This window comes from Battus philenor, unplaced genomic scaffold (genome assembly GCF_028537555.1).
Source record: "Battus philenor isolate CCGP_79_NKW_IND1 unplaced genomic scaffold, ilBatPhil1.0.hap1 SCAF_30, whole genome shotgun sequence".
NCBI lineage: Eukaryota > Metazoa > Arthropoda > Insecta > Lepidoptera > Papilionidae > Battus > Battus philenor.
Window position 1 is genome coordinate 2,298,423 of NW_027181694.1, and position 18,794 is coordinate 2,317,216.

Sequence of the window (18,794 nt, forward strand, 5' to 3'; positions counted from 1 at the left end):
ATGGCTTGCGATGAAGGGAAGAAGCCGAAAGCAGTTGATGTGATTGTTTACTGTCAGGACGGAGTTATAAAACTTAAAGCAATGTAAAACAAATTGAAAAATAATAATGAATATATAATGTTGGAACTATGAACACAGAAAAAATGTTGAGCTATAATTTATAGCTAAACGCTACTTAATATTAATGTTTTTGTAATATTTGTTCAACACTTACGCCTTTGGGGTGCGAGGCGATATAAAGGTTGTGGCGTGAATTTACAGATGCTCCGAGAATCAAAAGAACCAAAACAAGAATTTACAACGTAAATTAATAGCGTAAATTTAAATTGGCCCGGCGCATGAGACGTCATGTAGCTGGTGAACGCAACCGACACAAAGAGTGTGCGTTGGTGCGTGAGACGTTACCTAGCTAATGAATGCGACCGAGGCCAGGGTCCTTCTCCTGGATAATCTATGTAAACTGCTGTGGCTGGTGCGCAGGCGCATTGGAATGTTGTTATATAAACAAAGGTCCGCTGAACCAATAGCACGATCTCACGCCATTTGAAATTAATCGTTCCCCGTCAAGGGTTTAACAATTTTTTGCAGTGTTGCGATTTATGTGATATTTCTCGTGTTTATATTTTTTTTTGTTAAAATTTTAACTAAGATATATAGTATTTAATGGAATCAGGCGTTACCTTGCGGAAGTCCAACCTAAGTAAGAAAAGGACCAATATTTAGCCACTTCCGCACATGCAGCGGTAATCGTGCTATGAAATGCACCGCCCGCCAGCCCGCTGATAAATGCGCATGCGGCAAACAATGCAAATCACACAACCGCCACCACCAAATTACTCAACACGTGTTTCACCCTTCCACGGGGCATCTCCTGAAGATGCCCTGGCGGGCGGTGCATTTCATTGCACGACTACCGCTGCATGTGCGGAAGTGGCTAAATATTGGTCCTTTTCTTACTTAAGATATATAGGACGCTGACATGCAACGTTACAAAACCCTAAGTAAATTAGAGAAATATAAACAATATTAAAATATGCCACAACTCTGAACTGAACGAGAATAATCATATGTTATGACTTAAGGAGTATTGTTAGCACAAGTGGGCAGATAAGTAGTGTTCCCTCATGATATATCCAGAATGAAGTCTCATGGAGGTCAGTAAAGAGTCATGTAAAGCGACAGGAATGTCTTGTAAAAAATAATTTTCTTTGTAGATGCGAAATGTCATAATTATTTTTTAATATAAAATATTTTGTGAATAAAGGTTCATGTTAACAGATTTCTTAAATAAATTAATCCTCAATATCTTCGTACATATTGTCAACGTTATCGGTTAATCATTTTTCTGTTTAGTGGCAACACTGTATATTTACTGTCGCTTCTTGGCGACGGATCGTTTTCTGATTGTAAAACAAAATTATTAATTTTATTCAAATTTGAATATACTTGGCATTCATTGTACTATTTAAAATTTCGCTAAATGTGCCAAAATATAATCAATTTAATATTGGAGCGTTGCAATAATATATCTGTGCGGTTAAATTTAATGTTTAGTTGAACGTGATATTTAAAATGTTTCTCGCAATTATCAGATCTACTATACGATTGAATTTACACTTTAACTGAAGATTGTATCGTAGCAGTAAGTACTTCTTTTTAACTGATAAAGATGTATTGTTGTTTGACTTAACCGCTCAACTTACAAGAGTTTCATTACAATATTTTATCACTATTATTAGGGTTGGTTATTGAATAACGATTTATCTTCTAGTATTTATTGGAACGTTGTTACTGATTTATGTTACCGGCATTAGCCAATAATTCGATCTCAAATTCATACGCTATTGGAGTGTATAACTAAAAAAGAAATTTCCAGTTTTATACAAGTTTATTTAACTAAAAACCTGATTGTACCTGTAATAAGACAATCTTTTTCGTTCTCGTCTCTTTCATGGGTAACTGGATATGTTACTATTGCCTGCATTGTTTAAAATATAAATCTAATTAGAATGCTTTTCAATAAAGGTGTGATTTGGTTTAGTTGCTATAGTATCTTAATAAAATATATTTCTATACCTTCAAAATGATAGAGGTTTCTAAATTGACATTTCATTTAAGAATTGAATTGAATATTTATAAACATTTTTTTTCTTTGGTTAGCTGTATTATGTTATAATATAAATACAGTTAATTATTTGCACAAGGAGATATAAAGCTTATTGAAATCTAATTTGTTAAATTAAATCATCATTACTACTAACAATGGTCTAAAAAAGTGCTTCAGAACTAGGGTCCATGTCCCACAGAGGGACAATTCATAAATGGATTTAACAGAACTTTCACTTTTATATAAAATTATTGATGCCATAAATATGTGTGGAGCATATATGTTGAGTGTAAGAATTTTAGAAAGACTAAGGTGGGGCAAAATATACTTGTTTATCCAAAAAAGAGGTTGTAACAATTATGTATTTTGTCGCAACAACTTATCCTGTTAGTTTTTTTGAAGTGTTGCAACTTAATTTATTATCATAATGTGAATTGTCAATACTTAAGACAAATATAAAAATTCAAGGCATAAATTTGGTATTAGATAACTAAAAATTCTTCACAGGTCTGGATGTATGTATATATAATAAAGTTCCATAAGATATCTTAGACTTTCTGCTTCTTTGTTTGAAATTTTAATGTATATTATATAAATCTTATGGCATTCAAATATTTTTAGTTTGGTTTGTTAATATATACATTATTGATATTATAATTTACACATAAAAATTCTTGAATTTAATTTAAAAGAGTGACAGTTTTTTCTGATTCTTCTCAAAAGATTGGTATTCGGAGCCTGTGGTAGCGTGCTACTTATAATGCTTAAATAATTGATGATTCTAAAGCAGATGTAAATGCTTACTTTAATAATGATATTTTGAATTTGAATATCTTATAATACTGTAACTATTTTTAGCCTATAGATGTCAATAAGAAGTTGGATATAGACCACTTCCAACTAGTCCTATAGAAAATGTGTGTGACTTACAGTGAATATCTTACCGCTGAAACATTGATGAAGATGATACCTAATCTTCATTATTGAAGAGAGGAATCTAGCAAATTACTATTATTATTACTTTGCAGGATATGGAAGCATGCTGTACAAGGTTTACAGCTGCGGAAGGTGGGGCGAGGCTGGCAGCAGTCGTCAGTGCAAAGAATACAATCATAACCGAACACTGTTCATTTGTGGCCACCAGATTGCTCCATGAAGATGCATACAAAATTCGCGGGTAAGAAGAATTTTTATATACAGGGTGTAACAACTGTTGGATTAATAATTCGGCTGTTATTTGAGAATATGTCTTTATGTTCAAATATCAGTAGAATTTTTAATTAATTAATAATTACTGAAAAATCAATAATTTATTACCCATGTTGAGCACAAAATTACTATTTTTTTACTTATTAAAATTGCAATCACTCAAGTAATTAGATGTTTTTTCTGTGTTTATCTAGAATCAGTCTCAGACTGCAAGCAGATTTGTTTCTTTTTCTTTAACCATCTTTCGCCAAGTTTTTGTATCTTATAGTTTTTTTAGTAGTTTAATGTTGCTGTGTTGTTTAATTTACTCCTTTTTACTATTAACTTCTCATTAATCGTTCTAATGTTTTGTGCTTCATGGATCTCTGTGTTGGTTATAAACCATGACGTGATTGAAATGGTTGGAGTTAGTTAAGGTTGGAGTTGTTCCAGTTCCTCACTGCGTGCAAGCTGGCAAATCCATACTGGTTTTAGGATTATTTTGTATTATACTGTATATCAAGGGTCACCAAGCTCTTTGATAGTGTGAGCCATTTTTCGAAATTAAAAAATTTTTCGAGCCGCTATTGAATACGTATTTAGAACACACAAACCAATGTTTTTTACAAAAATTATATTTATTGAAATTATTTAAACAAAAGTACAAAATATGTTTATTTGAGTAAGATAGCACACATTTTTGACATGTGTGCATTGGACGGTGAAGGCCCCATACCTCAATGCTCGCGGACCCGATGTACTTCTAGTCGCCTCTTACGACAGGCAGGGAATACCTTGGCCATATTCTAGTAAACCCATAAAAGTAAGGTTCATTGGTATGTGATGGTATATTGTAAACCATGGTTCTTTGTGTGGTAAGGAACATAGTAGCTGAGAAATATGTGTAAAACATCAGACAGCTCCCTGAAAATTACCCGAGTCATTATAGCTAATCATAATGAAGGCTTTATTCTGTGAATGTAGCAAGTAGGTAGGCTTTAATAGTAAGGAAATTTTATATATAAGTAGGCATTGTTTTAGAATAAATATACAAAAATAAAGTATTTCTGGAATATGCTAAATTTTATTTCTGAACAATGTTCCGTACATGGAGTAATCTGTAGAAACTGATCCTCCAGAAGTAATAATTGTTTCAATGGTCTTTTTGATTGAGGAAAGGAATAAGTCCAGTCTAGAAGATATGACTGCCTTATCCTGAGAGATTATAAATTTTATTTATTATTAATTTCAGGTTATTCAGCGAAGGTCATCAGCGTTCAGTATTCTTGACCAGAGAATCAAGAATAGCATATGTTGCATATGAGCTGGGTATCCTGACCGACTTGGCTGTAGGTCAGGCGGTCAGATATGAAGACATAGAAGACTGGAAAGGATATTTTGAAGAGAAGGAAGTATGTTTAATTATAAAACATGTCCCATAAATTAACGTCAAATGTACGATTTTCTACAGTAAAAGCTGTTTATTCGCGGGTTATATGTTCCATAAGCCAGGCAAACCGTACATACGGAATGGTAATGTATATGGGATTATAGAGGATACGTTCCTAGGTGACAAAATAAAAGAAAAACCTTTTAATTGAAGTTTTTGAACATTTTGATTAATTATGTTAAGGCATAAACAATGATTTGAAGAATTTTGTAATTTTCTCTCGCTTGGCAGATTTTAAAAGTTTCAATACAGATTGACACGCAGCAGTCGCATTAGCAATTTGCCTCTTAAACATAAGAATTCGTTCCTCAGATAAGTCAATGTTCATAAAGAAATTGCAAAGCTCATTTTCAATTCTTAAACCTTCGCTAAGATTTTTCAAATTAAATGTCACGTTTTCAATGCTTGTTGAAGGCTTTTCACCATAGATGTAACAGCAACATTAAAAAATGTACCTTATTACTTGTGCAATAAGGTTGCTTTTATTCCGTTTGTTTACATTCTCAAAAAAACCGATCGCGGAAAAGGCGGCTTATGTCAAAGTCCTCAGCGATATCATTTATATGTATATATTTATATCTCAATAAGATTTTTAAATTAAATGTCACGTTTTCAATGCTTGTTGAAGGCTTTTTACCATAGACGTAACAGCAACATTAAAAAATGTACTTTATTATTTGTGTAATAAGGTTGCTTTTATTCCGTTTGTTTACATTCTCAAAAAAACCGATCGCGGAGAAGGCGGCTTATGTCAAAGTCCTCAGCGATATCATTTATATGTATATATTTATATCTCAATAAGATTTTTAAATTAAATGTCACGTTTCCCGCTCTTGTTGAAGCCTCTTCTTCAATGAGCTGCGAATTCAACATTTTAACATTACTTTTTTTTATTAGTCCATCTAACGGCATTTGTAAAAGACATTGGGTTGGATGCCTATTGGAATGCTTTTGTTACTATGTATGTACATATAAGATCCGAATAAAGAAATTTTTGAAGCGGTGAATATAGGAATTGGGTCGCATTTTTAAGTAGTGAAAATGGGAATGAAGGAAGTTCAATAAGGAGCTTATACTGTGATTTGTATACATGAAATAGTAAATATTTTTATCATTATCAGATTGATCAGTAATTAGTGTAAAAGCCTTAAAGGGGTGAATGTATAGCTCATTTATTGTCTATTAATATATTGTACATCCTGTATATCAATGGTATAATAAATAGTCTAATGATAATAAGGTAAGAAAAAGCATTTTCAAAATTCATGTTACAATTTTTAAACGGTTTTATTTGGTTCGACCCGTACGGAATTTATTTGGATCAAAATTAGAAATTGAAATTTAAGCACCTTCCCATTGTCAGATTGATCTGAAATTTGGTATACACATTTAATTTAGATGTAACAATATAATAAAATCAATAATATTATAAATCTAAGATGGCCGCCGATACAAAATGGCCGTTTACATATTTTTCCTTAACCCCCTTAATATGGGTATCAAATGAAAGGGCTACACTAGTAAAACACGGTGATTACGTCAAAATTTAAAATTCAAGATGGTCGCCGTTCCAATATGGCGGACTAGGTACATATTTTTCCACAACCACCACAATATGGGTATCAAAAACCGTTTAACTTAAAATTTTTTTAAACGTATTTATTTTTTTCCCGTTCTGCAACATGGCAATTTGTGATACACTATAAGCCATTCTGCTGGGATATTGTCAATTTTGGATTTGATATATCAGAAAACTGCCTTCCTGGCATTGAGTTCCAGTGCTCCAGTTCAAAAAGGGTGAATCCATTAATTAATGAAATACAGTACATCCTGTACAAAAATAAAAACAATTACATAAACATGTAATGATAATACATAATAATAATTTTATAATTACTATATATCAGGGAGACCGGAAAGTAATGTCGCTTTCTCAAGTTAAATTCACACGACTACATTTTCAACAAGTTTTTATTTCTAATCAACAATATATTCACCTTCGTTATCAACAAATCAATCGGTTTTTCTGCAAAATATGTCGACAGAAGCAACATTACTTTCCGTTCCCTTTAATAATAAAACTGCTTATTGTTTAGTATCCCTATCCTTGCAGAACTGTCAGAAGTTATTGGAATGTTACATTCCAATAGAAATAATTAACTTATGTATAATTTCAGAGTAATCAACTTTATATAGGATGTTTGAAAATACGTGTAAAAGTTTAAAATAGGGCTATAATAAATATGTTCATTTTAATTTCAGGTTCTAGTATGTACATCGAATACATTAAAATGTATATTGGAAGATGGGTTTTTGAATGTTCCGCAAATAAATGTTTTGATTATAGACAGTTGCCATTTAATATCTACAGACGATAACCTGAGATATGTAAGTAAACTATGTTATTTTTATTTATTTTTTAATTATTTTACTAGCTGTCCTGATATACTGTGTTGCCAGAAGTTATTAGAATGTTGTATTCCAATTAAAAAATGAAGCATATAGCATAGGCCATTCTCAAAGATATCTACGGGGGTGGGGGGGATATACCATAAATGCCACCCTTGGCTAGGGGGTTACCACTGCCACTTAAATTGCAAATTTTCTAGACCATGTTGATTTGTTGACCTTCGTTCAAGTATGAATCTCCTTCTGATTTATTTTAATTGAGTAATCCCAACTTGGTTCACCTGGTTTGTTGAGTTATTCTCAGCTTGTCAATGAAGCCCAGAGTGGAAGACCGCAAAGCTATTGTATTAACTTCCTTGTCGGGTGTCCTTGTGTGAGAATCGTAAGCGGATATTATCGAGGACAGTAGAAGCCGAGGTCCCCTTTTGGGGGTCCTTGGGCGTAGTAACTCCATGAAGTGTCAGAAATGGTTGTATGTAGTTGCCCGAGCTGAAGCTCCCCCGGGAGCCTTTGAGCTTTGTAACATTAAAGCTCTTAGTCAAAGCACCTTCAGTAGCCGCCTTAAAACCGTGAGAACTGCTATTTGGGCAGCAATGAGAGTCCAGTAAAAGAAAACGCATGTCTACCAGGTTTTAAATTATTTTATCAATGTTTTCAGGTAATGCAACTCTATAAACAATGCAAGGAAATCGACCGGCCTAGATTGTTAGCCCTAACCTACCCATTGTTCACCTCCATTAACACGGACAACGAAAACCTAGATGATATAAAGAGAGAAGAAAAGTCTGATTTAGAAAATAATAAAGAATTAGTAACTATTGATGCGCCCACAGATGTTAACAAAGAAGATACAGATAATATAGACGATGTTACAGATAAAACAGTAAATCCAGCAGATGTTGCTGAGACACAGAATAAAGTAGATAAAATTAGCATCACCACAGATATTGCAAATGACATTGATAAAGATGCAGACGAACTAATAAATGAAAAAACAAACTTAAAACAAGAAATAACTAGTGATGATGATGCCATTAAGGAAATAAATGAAAAAGATCAGATAGTAGAAGAAAAATCTAACGATGATGACACAGTTGAGCAAATTTCTGAGAAAACATTGGCACAAGAAGAAATTAGTGATAGTAATGTGGGGGAAGAAAAAGAAAAAAATAAAGCGATAGAAGAAATTACTAATAAAAATGATGCTGTGGCAGAAAAAATAACTGAAGTAAAAGAAGAAATAAGTAATGGCAATAGTGCTGCAGAGGAAACCAAAGTAACTGAAGAGAAAGAAGAAAAAGTTAATGATAGTGATGCTGTTGAGGAAATAAAAGAAGAAATAACTAATGTGAATGATAATGTTGAAGAAAAGAAAGAGGTAGTAGAAGAAGTAACTAAAGATTCCAAGGTTGAATTAAGCATAGGAGTTTATCAGAATTTCGATGATTTTGAAATGTACGAAAAATTGGGATGGAAGATTGAAGAGTTGGAGAAGGATTTGGACTGTGAAATGGATTTGGCTGAAGACATTGATGGTGGGAAAAGGTGAGATTTTTCTTCTTCTATTTTTTTGAATTTTTTAGGAGTTGCATTGTGGACATGTCTGGCTCTAGACAAAGGCAGATGGACACATACATTTTAAAAAAACTTTACTTGTTTATACTTTTTTACACCATAGATTATGAACAAAAAAAGGAATTTGTATAGAGGTACAAGGGGCGGACATATTGCTCGAGGCGATCCCTAGATAACAAGATAAGATGAGAGACATGAAGGAGAGGGGCAGTTTGGGGTGTACATACAATACTATACACATACTTATATAAATATATATGCTTTATATAGGGATGCATTAAAATAGGTGTAATAACTTTGATTTTTTTTGCTGACTGTACTAAATGTTCAACAATTAAAATACCACTAATAACGCGGTTTGTCTATTTGAAATTTCAGATTATCGGCAACTGTGTCAAAACCGAGAGAAGTAATAGTTGAGTATGGGAAACAGGTGCCCCTGGATGATCTTCCGGAGATGTATAAGGATTTGGACGAGTTCATGAGGGCAACAGTGCAAGATGCCATGGACTTTATCAATGAACATAGGTCTGTAGAGATATTTACATATATATTAGGGTAACTGGGAAGTAATGTCGCTTTCTTAAGTTACATTCACACAACTATATTTTTAACAATTTTATTTCTAATCAACAATGTATTCACCTTCGTTATCAACAACCTTTTGCCGTCCAGTATACAAAATCAATGCCAGAGGGGTCAATCAATTGGTTTTCTGTAAAATGTGCTGACAGAAAAGACATTACTTTTTGGTCCACCACAATACATAAAATAATTATTGGTAAATAATCAGTTATTATAGTGTGGTAGCCCAACAGTGGAGGACTGAGAATAGCAATAGGTCACAAGTTCTTGGGATGCAATGTTATAAATCACACTTTGTGCATTAATTATATAGGGTTGCCATTTGTCACAAGTTTCCAGAGGATAGGCAGCAGAATCCTCTGCATGCCATGACATTGTACATCAATCGCCAACCCATCTACCAAGTATGGTGATTATGATATCTTTGAGTAAGGCCTATGCCTTGCAGTAGACATCTATAGACTAAAAATAGTTATACTCTGTGGTATCCATTTCAGGATTTGTATTATTGGTATATATTGTCAGCTGCTGAGCTAGTAGATTTGGGAGGGTGTTGTCTTTCTGAAAAAAACAATTGCCGAGATGTATGCCTGGGCTTTTGGGACTAGTATTACAGTAACATGTTGTTTGATGTCTGACTCCTATAAGAATGATATCAGCTTTACATTTAAGCAAATTTTTTAGAAATCTGAAATACAAAAAAAAAGCAAATGGTTTACGCCACCATGTCAAAGATTCAAACTTCAATTCTCCTAGACTCTTCGCTGCGGCTGTCAAGTTAATAGTGATAACAAAAACGCATCTGGTTCTTGGTTACGTAGAAATTTATAAGAGAGACTCCTCTGCATTTAAAGGGACATATTTAAACTTCGTAAAATTAAACAAAAGCAGTGTACCAAATGGCGAGGGTCAGTCACCTCTCAAGTGCAAAAGGTTAAATATTACTACTCTTTCCAGGTATGATCCATCAGAAATCTACGGTGATGATTTGTATGAAGAATTCATGAACATACCAGACCCTACAATGGAACCTAAACAGATTTTTCATCAGTTCCTGTATATATTGGATGAATTAGGTATGTTTAATTATATTCATCAGAAAGAGATGTAAATAACCATTATCAGCTGTTTTGGTGCAGTGAAAGAAAGAAAAAACTATATGTTTTTTGTATATGAAAGTTTCAAGTTATTGAACATTTGAGGATATGTGTATTTGATTGTACACGATATTTTTTAAAAAAGCAGCGCTTTCTTAAGCAACATATCTACTGTTTTAAAAATAGAGTCAATTGCATGTAACTTCACTACCAGTGTTTTAAATTCCCATGTCAGGCAGAAGCAAAGTTTCCTTTTTGTTGTTTATTTTCCTAGGATTCAAATGTTATCAAGTACCATTTGCGTATATAAGGTAAACAAAATAAAAAAAAACTAAATCAAATTTATCACGCACCGGAGCGAGACTAGTACTGCGAAAGGAATTCTCTCTATCAGTGCTTGGATGCGCTTTTTTCGACACGCGGCGGACCCTTTTTCGTCCTCATATTGCAGGCATAATAAAATAAAAAGATAACTCAAAATGTTTGCCAACTAAGTTAAGTTCAAGCGCAGTGCATACACGTTACCATGTTACAATGCCGGCGCTATACCGGTTTATAAAAGTTGATTCGTAGGCATCTCGCACCGGCGCGAGACCGGCAGCTAAGTTCATGAATCGATTGGAATAGGCATGAAAGAATTAATGTCCAACCAGATTTGTTCCTTCATTCACTCTATCGGTTCATATTTCATTCATTTTAAATTCAACCAGTCAATAAATTTGATGCTTTCCACTTTAAATTCCAGGTCCATACGCTGCAGATAAGGCTGCGTTCTCCTTGCTAACTAAATTGGAAAAACTCAAAATTAAAGTTCCATATGAAAGACATTTTCTCCTCCTATGTATGTGCACAACAACCCTACTTAAGATAAGAGGGTATGCAGATTATATATTCTCCAAGTATTCAACCGACTGGGATAAAATAATAACATTCTGTACGCCCAAAGTTGTACGATTTGCTGAAATATTAGAGCAGTTCCGACCTACTGATGCAGAGAAGACTGAAGGAAGTCCTGCAGGTATGAACACAACGAGCAAAAGCGAGACAAAGACTCTTAAAACTGAAGAAATGTTGAACATAATCGATGAGTGTGACTTCACAACTCTGGGTAACAGAATAGAAGATCGAGTCAACACATATGAGTTGAATTTAAAGGAGATTGAAGAAGAAGTAGCCGTGGCAGAGACTAGTGATAGTAAAATTAGTGATAAAAGTGATTGTAAAGTGAAAGACAGAACTGTGGTGGATAGTATGAGACTTGATGAAGTGAGAAGTTTAGGATTGAGGGGTTCAAGGCAAAGGGTCAGAGGAAGAGTCAGGGTTTCACGTAACAACCTGGCTAGAGTCCAACAGAATCAACAGAACCCTGATGCATTGTGCGGGATTATGTTCTTGAAGGAACCTTTGATGGCGAAGATTATGTTTATGCTGATTGTGGTATGATTTTTAATTTTTAGTTATTATACTTAATTTAATTGTCGTAGATCTGAATTTTGGTGGATATTTATGTATTATTTATTAAATGCAATTTAGTTTATTGCACTGGAAGTTTTCTTTTCAGTAGTAGCATGTCTAATGTTGGACATGGTCTCCCACAAAGATTTTCAATGAGTCCTCAAGAAATGGAAATAAAAAAAATTAAGAATAAATTTTTAAAGATTTTTAAAATTTTTAAGAATAAATTTTTAAATATGTTAGTAATGTCCAGGGTTACGATGTTTTTGCATTGGATTGTTCTTGTAGGAATTTACTCTTTTAATACAAAGTGTTATAGCACAGAAACAGTGAAATATGGTACGCACGCATGCACGCTTGCTCGACCGCACGCATGCATGCTCGCATTCACGCACGTACACGCACGCACACATGCACGCACATGCTTGCACACGCACGCACGTACATGCACGCACGTATGCACGCACACCCTCACACGCACACGAAAATCACGCACGCACACATAAGGATACTGTTCCATTCACAACAATTAAGAAATGTTTTCATGTGTGTGTCTATTTCTAATTAGTAAACTTTTTTTTTCTTTTTTTGGTTTAGTTTTTACATTAATTAAATTACTCCTAATTATTGTGTGCAACTAATATATTTTATTATCATAGAGGTCTATATTACTTTTAGGATATGTCTAGATTTCGGCCATCTTTAAACTACATTTGTGCTCAATACTGTGCGGTGGAAGTAACCGGAACTGAAATACAGGAGTGCCAACGTCAGAGTAGGAAACAAGAAGATGTGCTAAAGAAGTGAGTTTTAATGCTATACCTAGTTATTTAATAATTTTCACTTGGTAACATTTTAGCTTGTGCAATAAACATATATCACTTATGTATGTCATAGCAAGAATACAATAGGAGCTCAATTTGATAGATGCTAGAATCATCAATCAATCAGACATATAGCTCTAAGAGGTGCTTGTCTCTAATGACAGTGGCGAGACCTTCTATTATCTGGACCAATAACATAGGAGGAAGCTTAAGGCGATTAGTGGCTAAAAAGAAGAAGAATTAGATTGAACTCTTCTACCATGGTATCCTTATAAACTTAAGTTATTCGGGTATCCAATCATATGCCAATCATTTATTCTTTGTATAAAATACACCAATTTTTTCTATAAGTGGTGTTTTAAGGATGGTATTAAATGTAATAAAAAAACATGATCATATTAATTTTACGTATTCAATTATTTAGGAAAATTACAACTGTACATAATAAACCGTTATACTTAAATATATATTATTGTTAAAACAATACACAATTTATACGAATAATTATAAAAAGAAGCAAAGGATACTTGTTTTAACAGCTCCTAATAGATACCGGGCTGTTTGTTTTTCGTGCGACAGAGATAACGCTCTACAAAACCGAAATTAGCCGATTGTTTCTTCAAAGGTCGATGTGCAATATTTATCGTCGGGTCCTATACAAACATTTCTGATAGTAAATATGCAGATACCACGACATAGTCACATGTATAAATGATTGATGTTTGAACCACTAGGATATTGAACAGATGTAGCTTTGTTGGCAGCCTAGTTATGTATATATCAAGTTTTCAGGGGTTCAGTGGGCTATGATAAGAATATTAAATAATATAGAATTGTAAGAGTTTATTGTGGTAAGTAATTAATTTCAAGTTATTGTAACTACGGTAAACATACATGAAGTATATGGCAACACTGAATTTTGTTTTATGTATCTAAAAAATAAAAGAAATTTGTCTACAAAAATATTTATGTATTTTTTATTATTTATCAACAGATTTCGTATGCATGAATGCAATCTTCTTCTTGCTACATCGGCTTTGGAGGAAGGAATAGATCTCCCACGGTGCAATCTTGTGGTTCGTTGGGATGTACCGGCATCGTAAGTTGTTTATATATATATATGTATATATATTTCAATATATGTGTCTCCATCTTTTGGCTATTTAAGTGACGACAACTTTATCGTGTCGGTATGTCCACCAGAAATAAGACTCATATAACAACATGTAGCTCGAATGAATGCTCGTTTAAAGTGGCAGTAGGCGGTGACAACCACGTGCCGGTAGACGCTGCTTGGCTATGGCCCTTACTGGGTGGACCGATGATATAGTTCGCGGAAGTCACTAGATGCGGGCAGCGTGAGACAGATCATCATGGCAGTGTTTGGAGGAGGTCTATGCCTTGCAGTATGTGTCTATCCTAATGAAAGAAGAAGATAAAAAAAATAGAAGAAAAAAGATGTACTATCTATTCTAAATATTATATATATATATATAAATAACAATTAATTCTTCTCACTTTGGTGGAATGTTTTACAATCTCTTTAAATGCCATCCTATCTTCTGATTTTCTAAAAGCAGTAGTATTACAGAGTATTATTGACTTGACTTGATAAATTGAGTTAATATATAGCCAAAAAACCAAAATATGAAGTTGATAAAAATTTCAGGATGGCCAATTTTTTACATCTTTCTCCAGTAGGTCTGGTTGTAAGCGACTTTCATTGACTTTAAGATTGTCTGTCCATTTTGTGAGTAGAAGTTCTGTGCTAGGTTTGCTGCATCCGTGATCTCCACTTCAGAACCTTAAGCCCCCAGCGGTCATTGCAAGAAGTACCTTCTTAGTAAATCCAAGTCCATCTAAAACACTGATGAAATTGACGACAAGCTCTTTCTGTATTATCCAGTCCTCTACTATCCTCAGCAGAAGTAATGATACCCAAGATAACTTTTAAAAAAACTGTAATTAAAAGTAATGTTTGAATAAAAAAAATTCTTCACAGATACCGCTCACATGCATTATGCAGAGGAAGGGCCCGTGCACCGCGCTCCTCACTGGCATTACTGGCAAAAGCGCCAGACTGCAGCCAGCTGTTGCTAAATCATTTGGCAATTTATAGAGAACTGGATCAAGTAAGAATATTTTTATACATAATAAATACTAAATATATTTAAAGATACCCACCCCTACATAGCTGGTCGAATTGCTCGTCTGAAAGTGGCAGTGGGTGGGGGAAATCCCTCATAACCGATTGTCGTTGGGTCCAAAAGGTTTGGTAGTAGCGATCAGGAGCTGGTGGATGCCATTGATTAGGTGGACCAATGACATAGTCATCGAGGGAAGTCACTTGATACTTTGTATGTATGTATATATATAAATATACACACACACATATATATGTGTGTGTATATATATTTATATATATATGTATATATATATATATATATATATATATATATTTAGTTTTTTTCCAAAATTTTGAAATATGAAGTTCACCAAAAGGATTAAACACAAATCCTTACTAGATTTTTTATAATTTTCATAATACAAAATTTTCTCTGAAGCAACAAAATACGATTGGAAGAATACAATGTCGTTTAAACCCTACATTTGTGGTAGAAATCTGCATATCTGACCTGTCAAAATGAATAGAGATGAATATTTTTCAAAATTTATTTTGATTCCAAATTTAAATTTGTTTTTTTTTTTTTTTATATATAGGACATATTGAATTTTAACTGCAAATATTTTTTATTGTAATAAAAATCGACTATTTTAATTTTATATGTACGTTTTCAATGTCGATTCAATTATTACTTTCCTTTCATGGTTTTTTTGGAAAAATATTCAGAATTTTTTTCATCTCACGCTGTTTTTTTTTTAAATTATTGAGATAACCTCAAATTTTCCATATGTTATATGTTATATTTTTTACACGTTTTTTTTGTACGTTTCTCTAAGGAACATATCTACCTTGTAAAAAAGGGATAGGTGTATTGGTGATTGGGTGATATAGCTCATTTATTAGTGAAGCAGTGATCAAACAGATCTATTATAGAATTTTTTTTAAGTTGGAATACGACAGACCAGTAATTTGCAGGGGCAGATAACAAACAATAATTAATTTTAATATGTGGTCATCAATTTTGAAAAGGCTTTTTTTTTCTTCAATATCATTACGTTATTTATTAATACTGAGATCAGCTCAGTTTTTGGGTACTGCAAATGAGCTGTACATACACCCATTTAAAGTTTTAACACCTAAAACCAATCATCCTGTATACTATAGATATATAATCGCCATTTCAGCCCATAGAAGTCTCCTGCAAGACATAGGCTTTCTCTAAAGATATCTATGGGAAGATATACCATAATCGTCGCAGGTCGGTCAGAGATCGCAGGCTGGTATTGGACGATGTACATCCTCTGGAAACTTGTTTATTAACAGTAGCAATCCTATATCTAGTTAGTGCACCAAGTGTGATCTATATAAGATTGTGTCACGGGAATTGGACTCGCGACCTATCTCTATTCATAGAGTACCGCTGATCGACAGTAGATAATAAATATTATGTGGTACCCATTAAATTAATACTTATAGATACATATATGAATAGAACATAATCACGTCAAATCGTCCGATAATAGGTCTGAAACCTTCTTTGATGGTGATGAATTGTAGTGTTGTATCATCTCTATACGATATCAAATATCTTTTCAGATAATAACAAGAAAATGTGGCTGCGGTATACAAGATGAACCACTACCAGAAGAAGAGAACCACGCCGATGGATTCACCACAACCATCAAACCATACTCTCCTGTAGACAACCAGAAAACAGAAATTGATCTCAATACAGACAAAACATCAAACAAATATCTAGAACAATTGATTAAAATAATATCAGAAAAGAAAATCGGTGATAAGGATAATGTTAATAAAATAATTAAAATCTTGAAGGATTTGCTGGAAAATGCAGTAAATGGAAAAAGAGATACAACCATAACTTTGAATGAGGACTTTGAAAACCTAAGTGTTAAGGAAGAGAATGTCAATTCAAAGATAATAGGTATAAAAGATATCGTTGACAGTATAGAAGGTATTAGAAACACAGATAACACAATAGAAGAGTTGGTAGAAAAAATAGACAGTATATATATAGATAGAAATGAATTTGATAGTAAAATTGTAGATAATAGACAAAGTGAAATAGATACTAATGTAGATAGAGTTAAAGTCGGTGATTGTGTAAAAAAGATTGTGGAGAGTGAAAAAGTTGAAAGAACAGCTACAGAAGGTGATGAAAGTGAAAAAAGTGATAAATCTAAAAAGTGTGATGTTGATATAGCAAGTGTAGATCTAAGTACAGCAATTGCACTTATAAATAGGTAATTTTTTGATATTTTTACTGTTATGTAGGTTTATGGCAGTTTCTACATTTCTACCATGTTACCAAAATTCTAGGAGGATTAGATATGGAAAATATTTTGTGGCTCAGTTCCAAACATGAATAGTTTTCTTACAAAACTTAAGAATTAATATAGAACAAATAGTTCATTTGATAGTGTTATCAAAAACATCAAAGTGATTTCATTTAACCAAGAAGGTTAAATTAAATCACTTTGACCTGGACTGGACTTATCATCGGTCCATCTAGTGTGCCTATACACGTTTTTATTATATATGTGTTATTATTTGGAAAAATTAAATGTTATAGGTACTGCGGCAAGCTGCCATCAGATACGTTCACACGACTGGCTCCGCAGTGGTGGATGGAGGAGGTGGAACTTCCTGACAGAAAGGGTGACATGAGGAAGGCCTATATCTGCACCCTTCGATTACCTCTAAACTGTCCTGTGAAGTATAATATAGTTGTGAGTAAATTTAACATCATTAATAAAGTAGATAATTATATCTTGAATTTTGGAAAATATATACAGGGGAATTGGATATAGGTTCAAGAGTTTTCATAGTTTCAGCCCATATACGCCTACTGCAAGGTATAGGCTTTCCCCAAAAATATCTAATGGGGTATATATCATTATCGCCATGCTCAGCAGGCGGGTTGGCGATTGCAGTGTGGTATTATGGTATGCAGAGGAAACTGCTGCCTATCCTCTGAAAACTAGTTTGTGAGCAGTGGCAAATAATGTACAAAGTGTGAATAATATAAGAATGTATGTATAATGTATCTGGGAATCGAACATGTGACCTATGATTGTATCTATCTGTGTTCTACAGCTGGGCTACTACTGCTTGCAAGTTAATATACACCCTATATAAATAATAAATAATATCTAATGGATTCAGGCGTTATTTTGCGGAAGTCCATCCTAAGTAAGAAAAGGACCTATATGTAGCTACTTCCGCCATGCAGTGTTTCACTCTGTGTTTGGCACTATTCAGTGTAACATTACTCCTGAGGATGCCCCGTGGAGGGATGAAACACGTGTTGAGTGATTTAACGGTGGTAGTTTTGTAATTCGCATTGTTTGCCGCATGCGCATTTATCAGCGGGCTGGCGGGCGGTGCACTTTGTTGCACGACTACCACTGCATGTGCGGAAGTGGCTAAATATTGGTACTTTTCTTACTAATAATAAATAATGTAATGATAATATAGTAAGAAAAAAGGTTTTCATAATTTGGATTGCTATATATTAAAATTAATTTTTGTTTACTATCTGTATCTGCAGATTTTGTATTGCCAGAATTTGTTAGCCTGTAGTATTCTTATAGATATAAGTTAATGTAACACCTTTCAGAGTAATCACTTTATATATGGTGATTGGAAAATCTTTGAAGCCGACACCTATAACAAATCTATCTATATACTTAATCGTCACAATATCTCTGGAACCATAAGGCTTATAGACTTAAAATTTGGTAGGAATATTTCTTTCGCTGAGTAGATGTTTCTTAAGAAAGAAATTCACGAAATTCCTCTCGCATGTGGGTTTAGGGGGTTGATGAACATCATAACAGAGTTTATGGCGTCATGATTTAGTATTTTAAAATACAATGCGATTAAAATAAGAATAGGACCGGCCTAGCGCCATGTTGTGACGTCACAACGGGAACTTGGTATAGTGTGCAAAAAAAGC

The 18,794-nt window shown here is 33.6% G+C and overlaps 1 protein-coding gene across 1 annotated transcript in view; it reads left to right on the top strand.

Annotated features, from left to right (window-relative positions):
- Positions 1–1,406: 1,406 nt before the first annotated feature.
- Positions 1,407–18,794, top strand: part of Dcr-1 (Endoribonuclease Dcr-1) — a 57,339-nt gene continuing 39,951 nt past the window's right edge. The window contains exons 1-13 of the mRNA XM_068771268.1: positions 1,407–1,642; positions 3,136–3,284; positions 4,548–4,707; positions 7,008–7,133; positions 7,813–8,699; positions 9,108–9,257; positions 10,272–10,390; positions 11,157–11,848; positions 12,545–12,669; positions 13,685–13,789; positions 14,693–14,822; positions 16,412–17,079; positions 17,409–17,565. Of these exons, the coding sequence (XP_068627369.1) occupies positions 3,139–3,284; positions 4,548–4,707; positions 7,008–7,133; positions 7,813–8,699; positions 9,108–9,257; positions 10,272–10,390; positions 11,157–11,848; positions 12,545–12,669; positions 13,685–13,789; positions 14,693–14,822; positions 16,412–17,079; positions 17,409–17,565 (3,465 nt within the window). The 5' untranslated portion in view covers positions 1,407–1,642; positions 3,136–3,138. The remainder of the gene's footprint in view (positions 1,643–3,135; positions 3,285–4,547; positions 4,708–7,007; positions 7,134–7,812; positions 8,700–9,107; positions 9,258–10,271; positions 10,391–11,156; positions 11,849–12,544; positions 12,670–13,684; positions 13,790–14,692; positions 14,823–16,411; positions 17,080–17,408; positions 17,566–18,794) is intronic.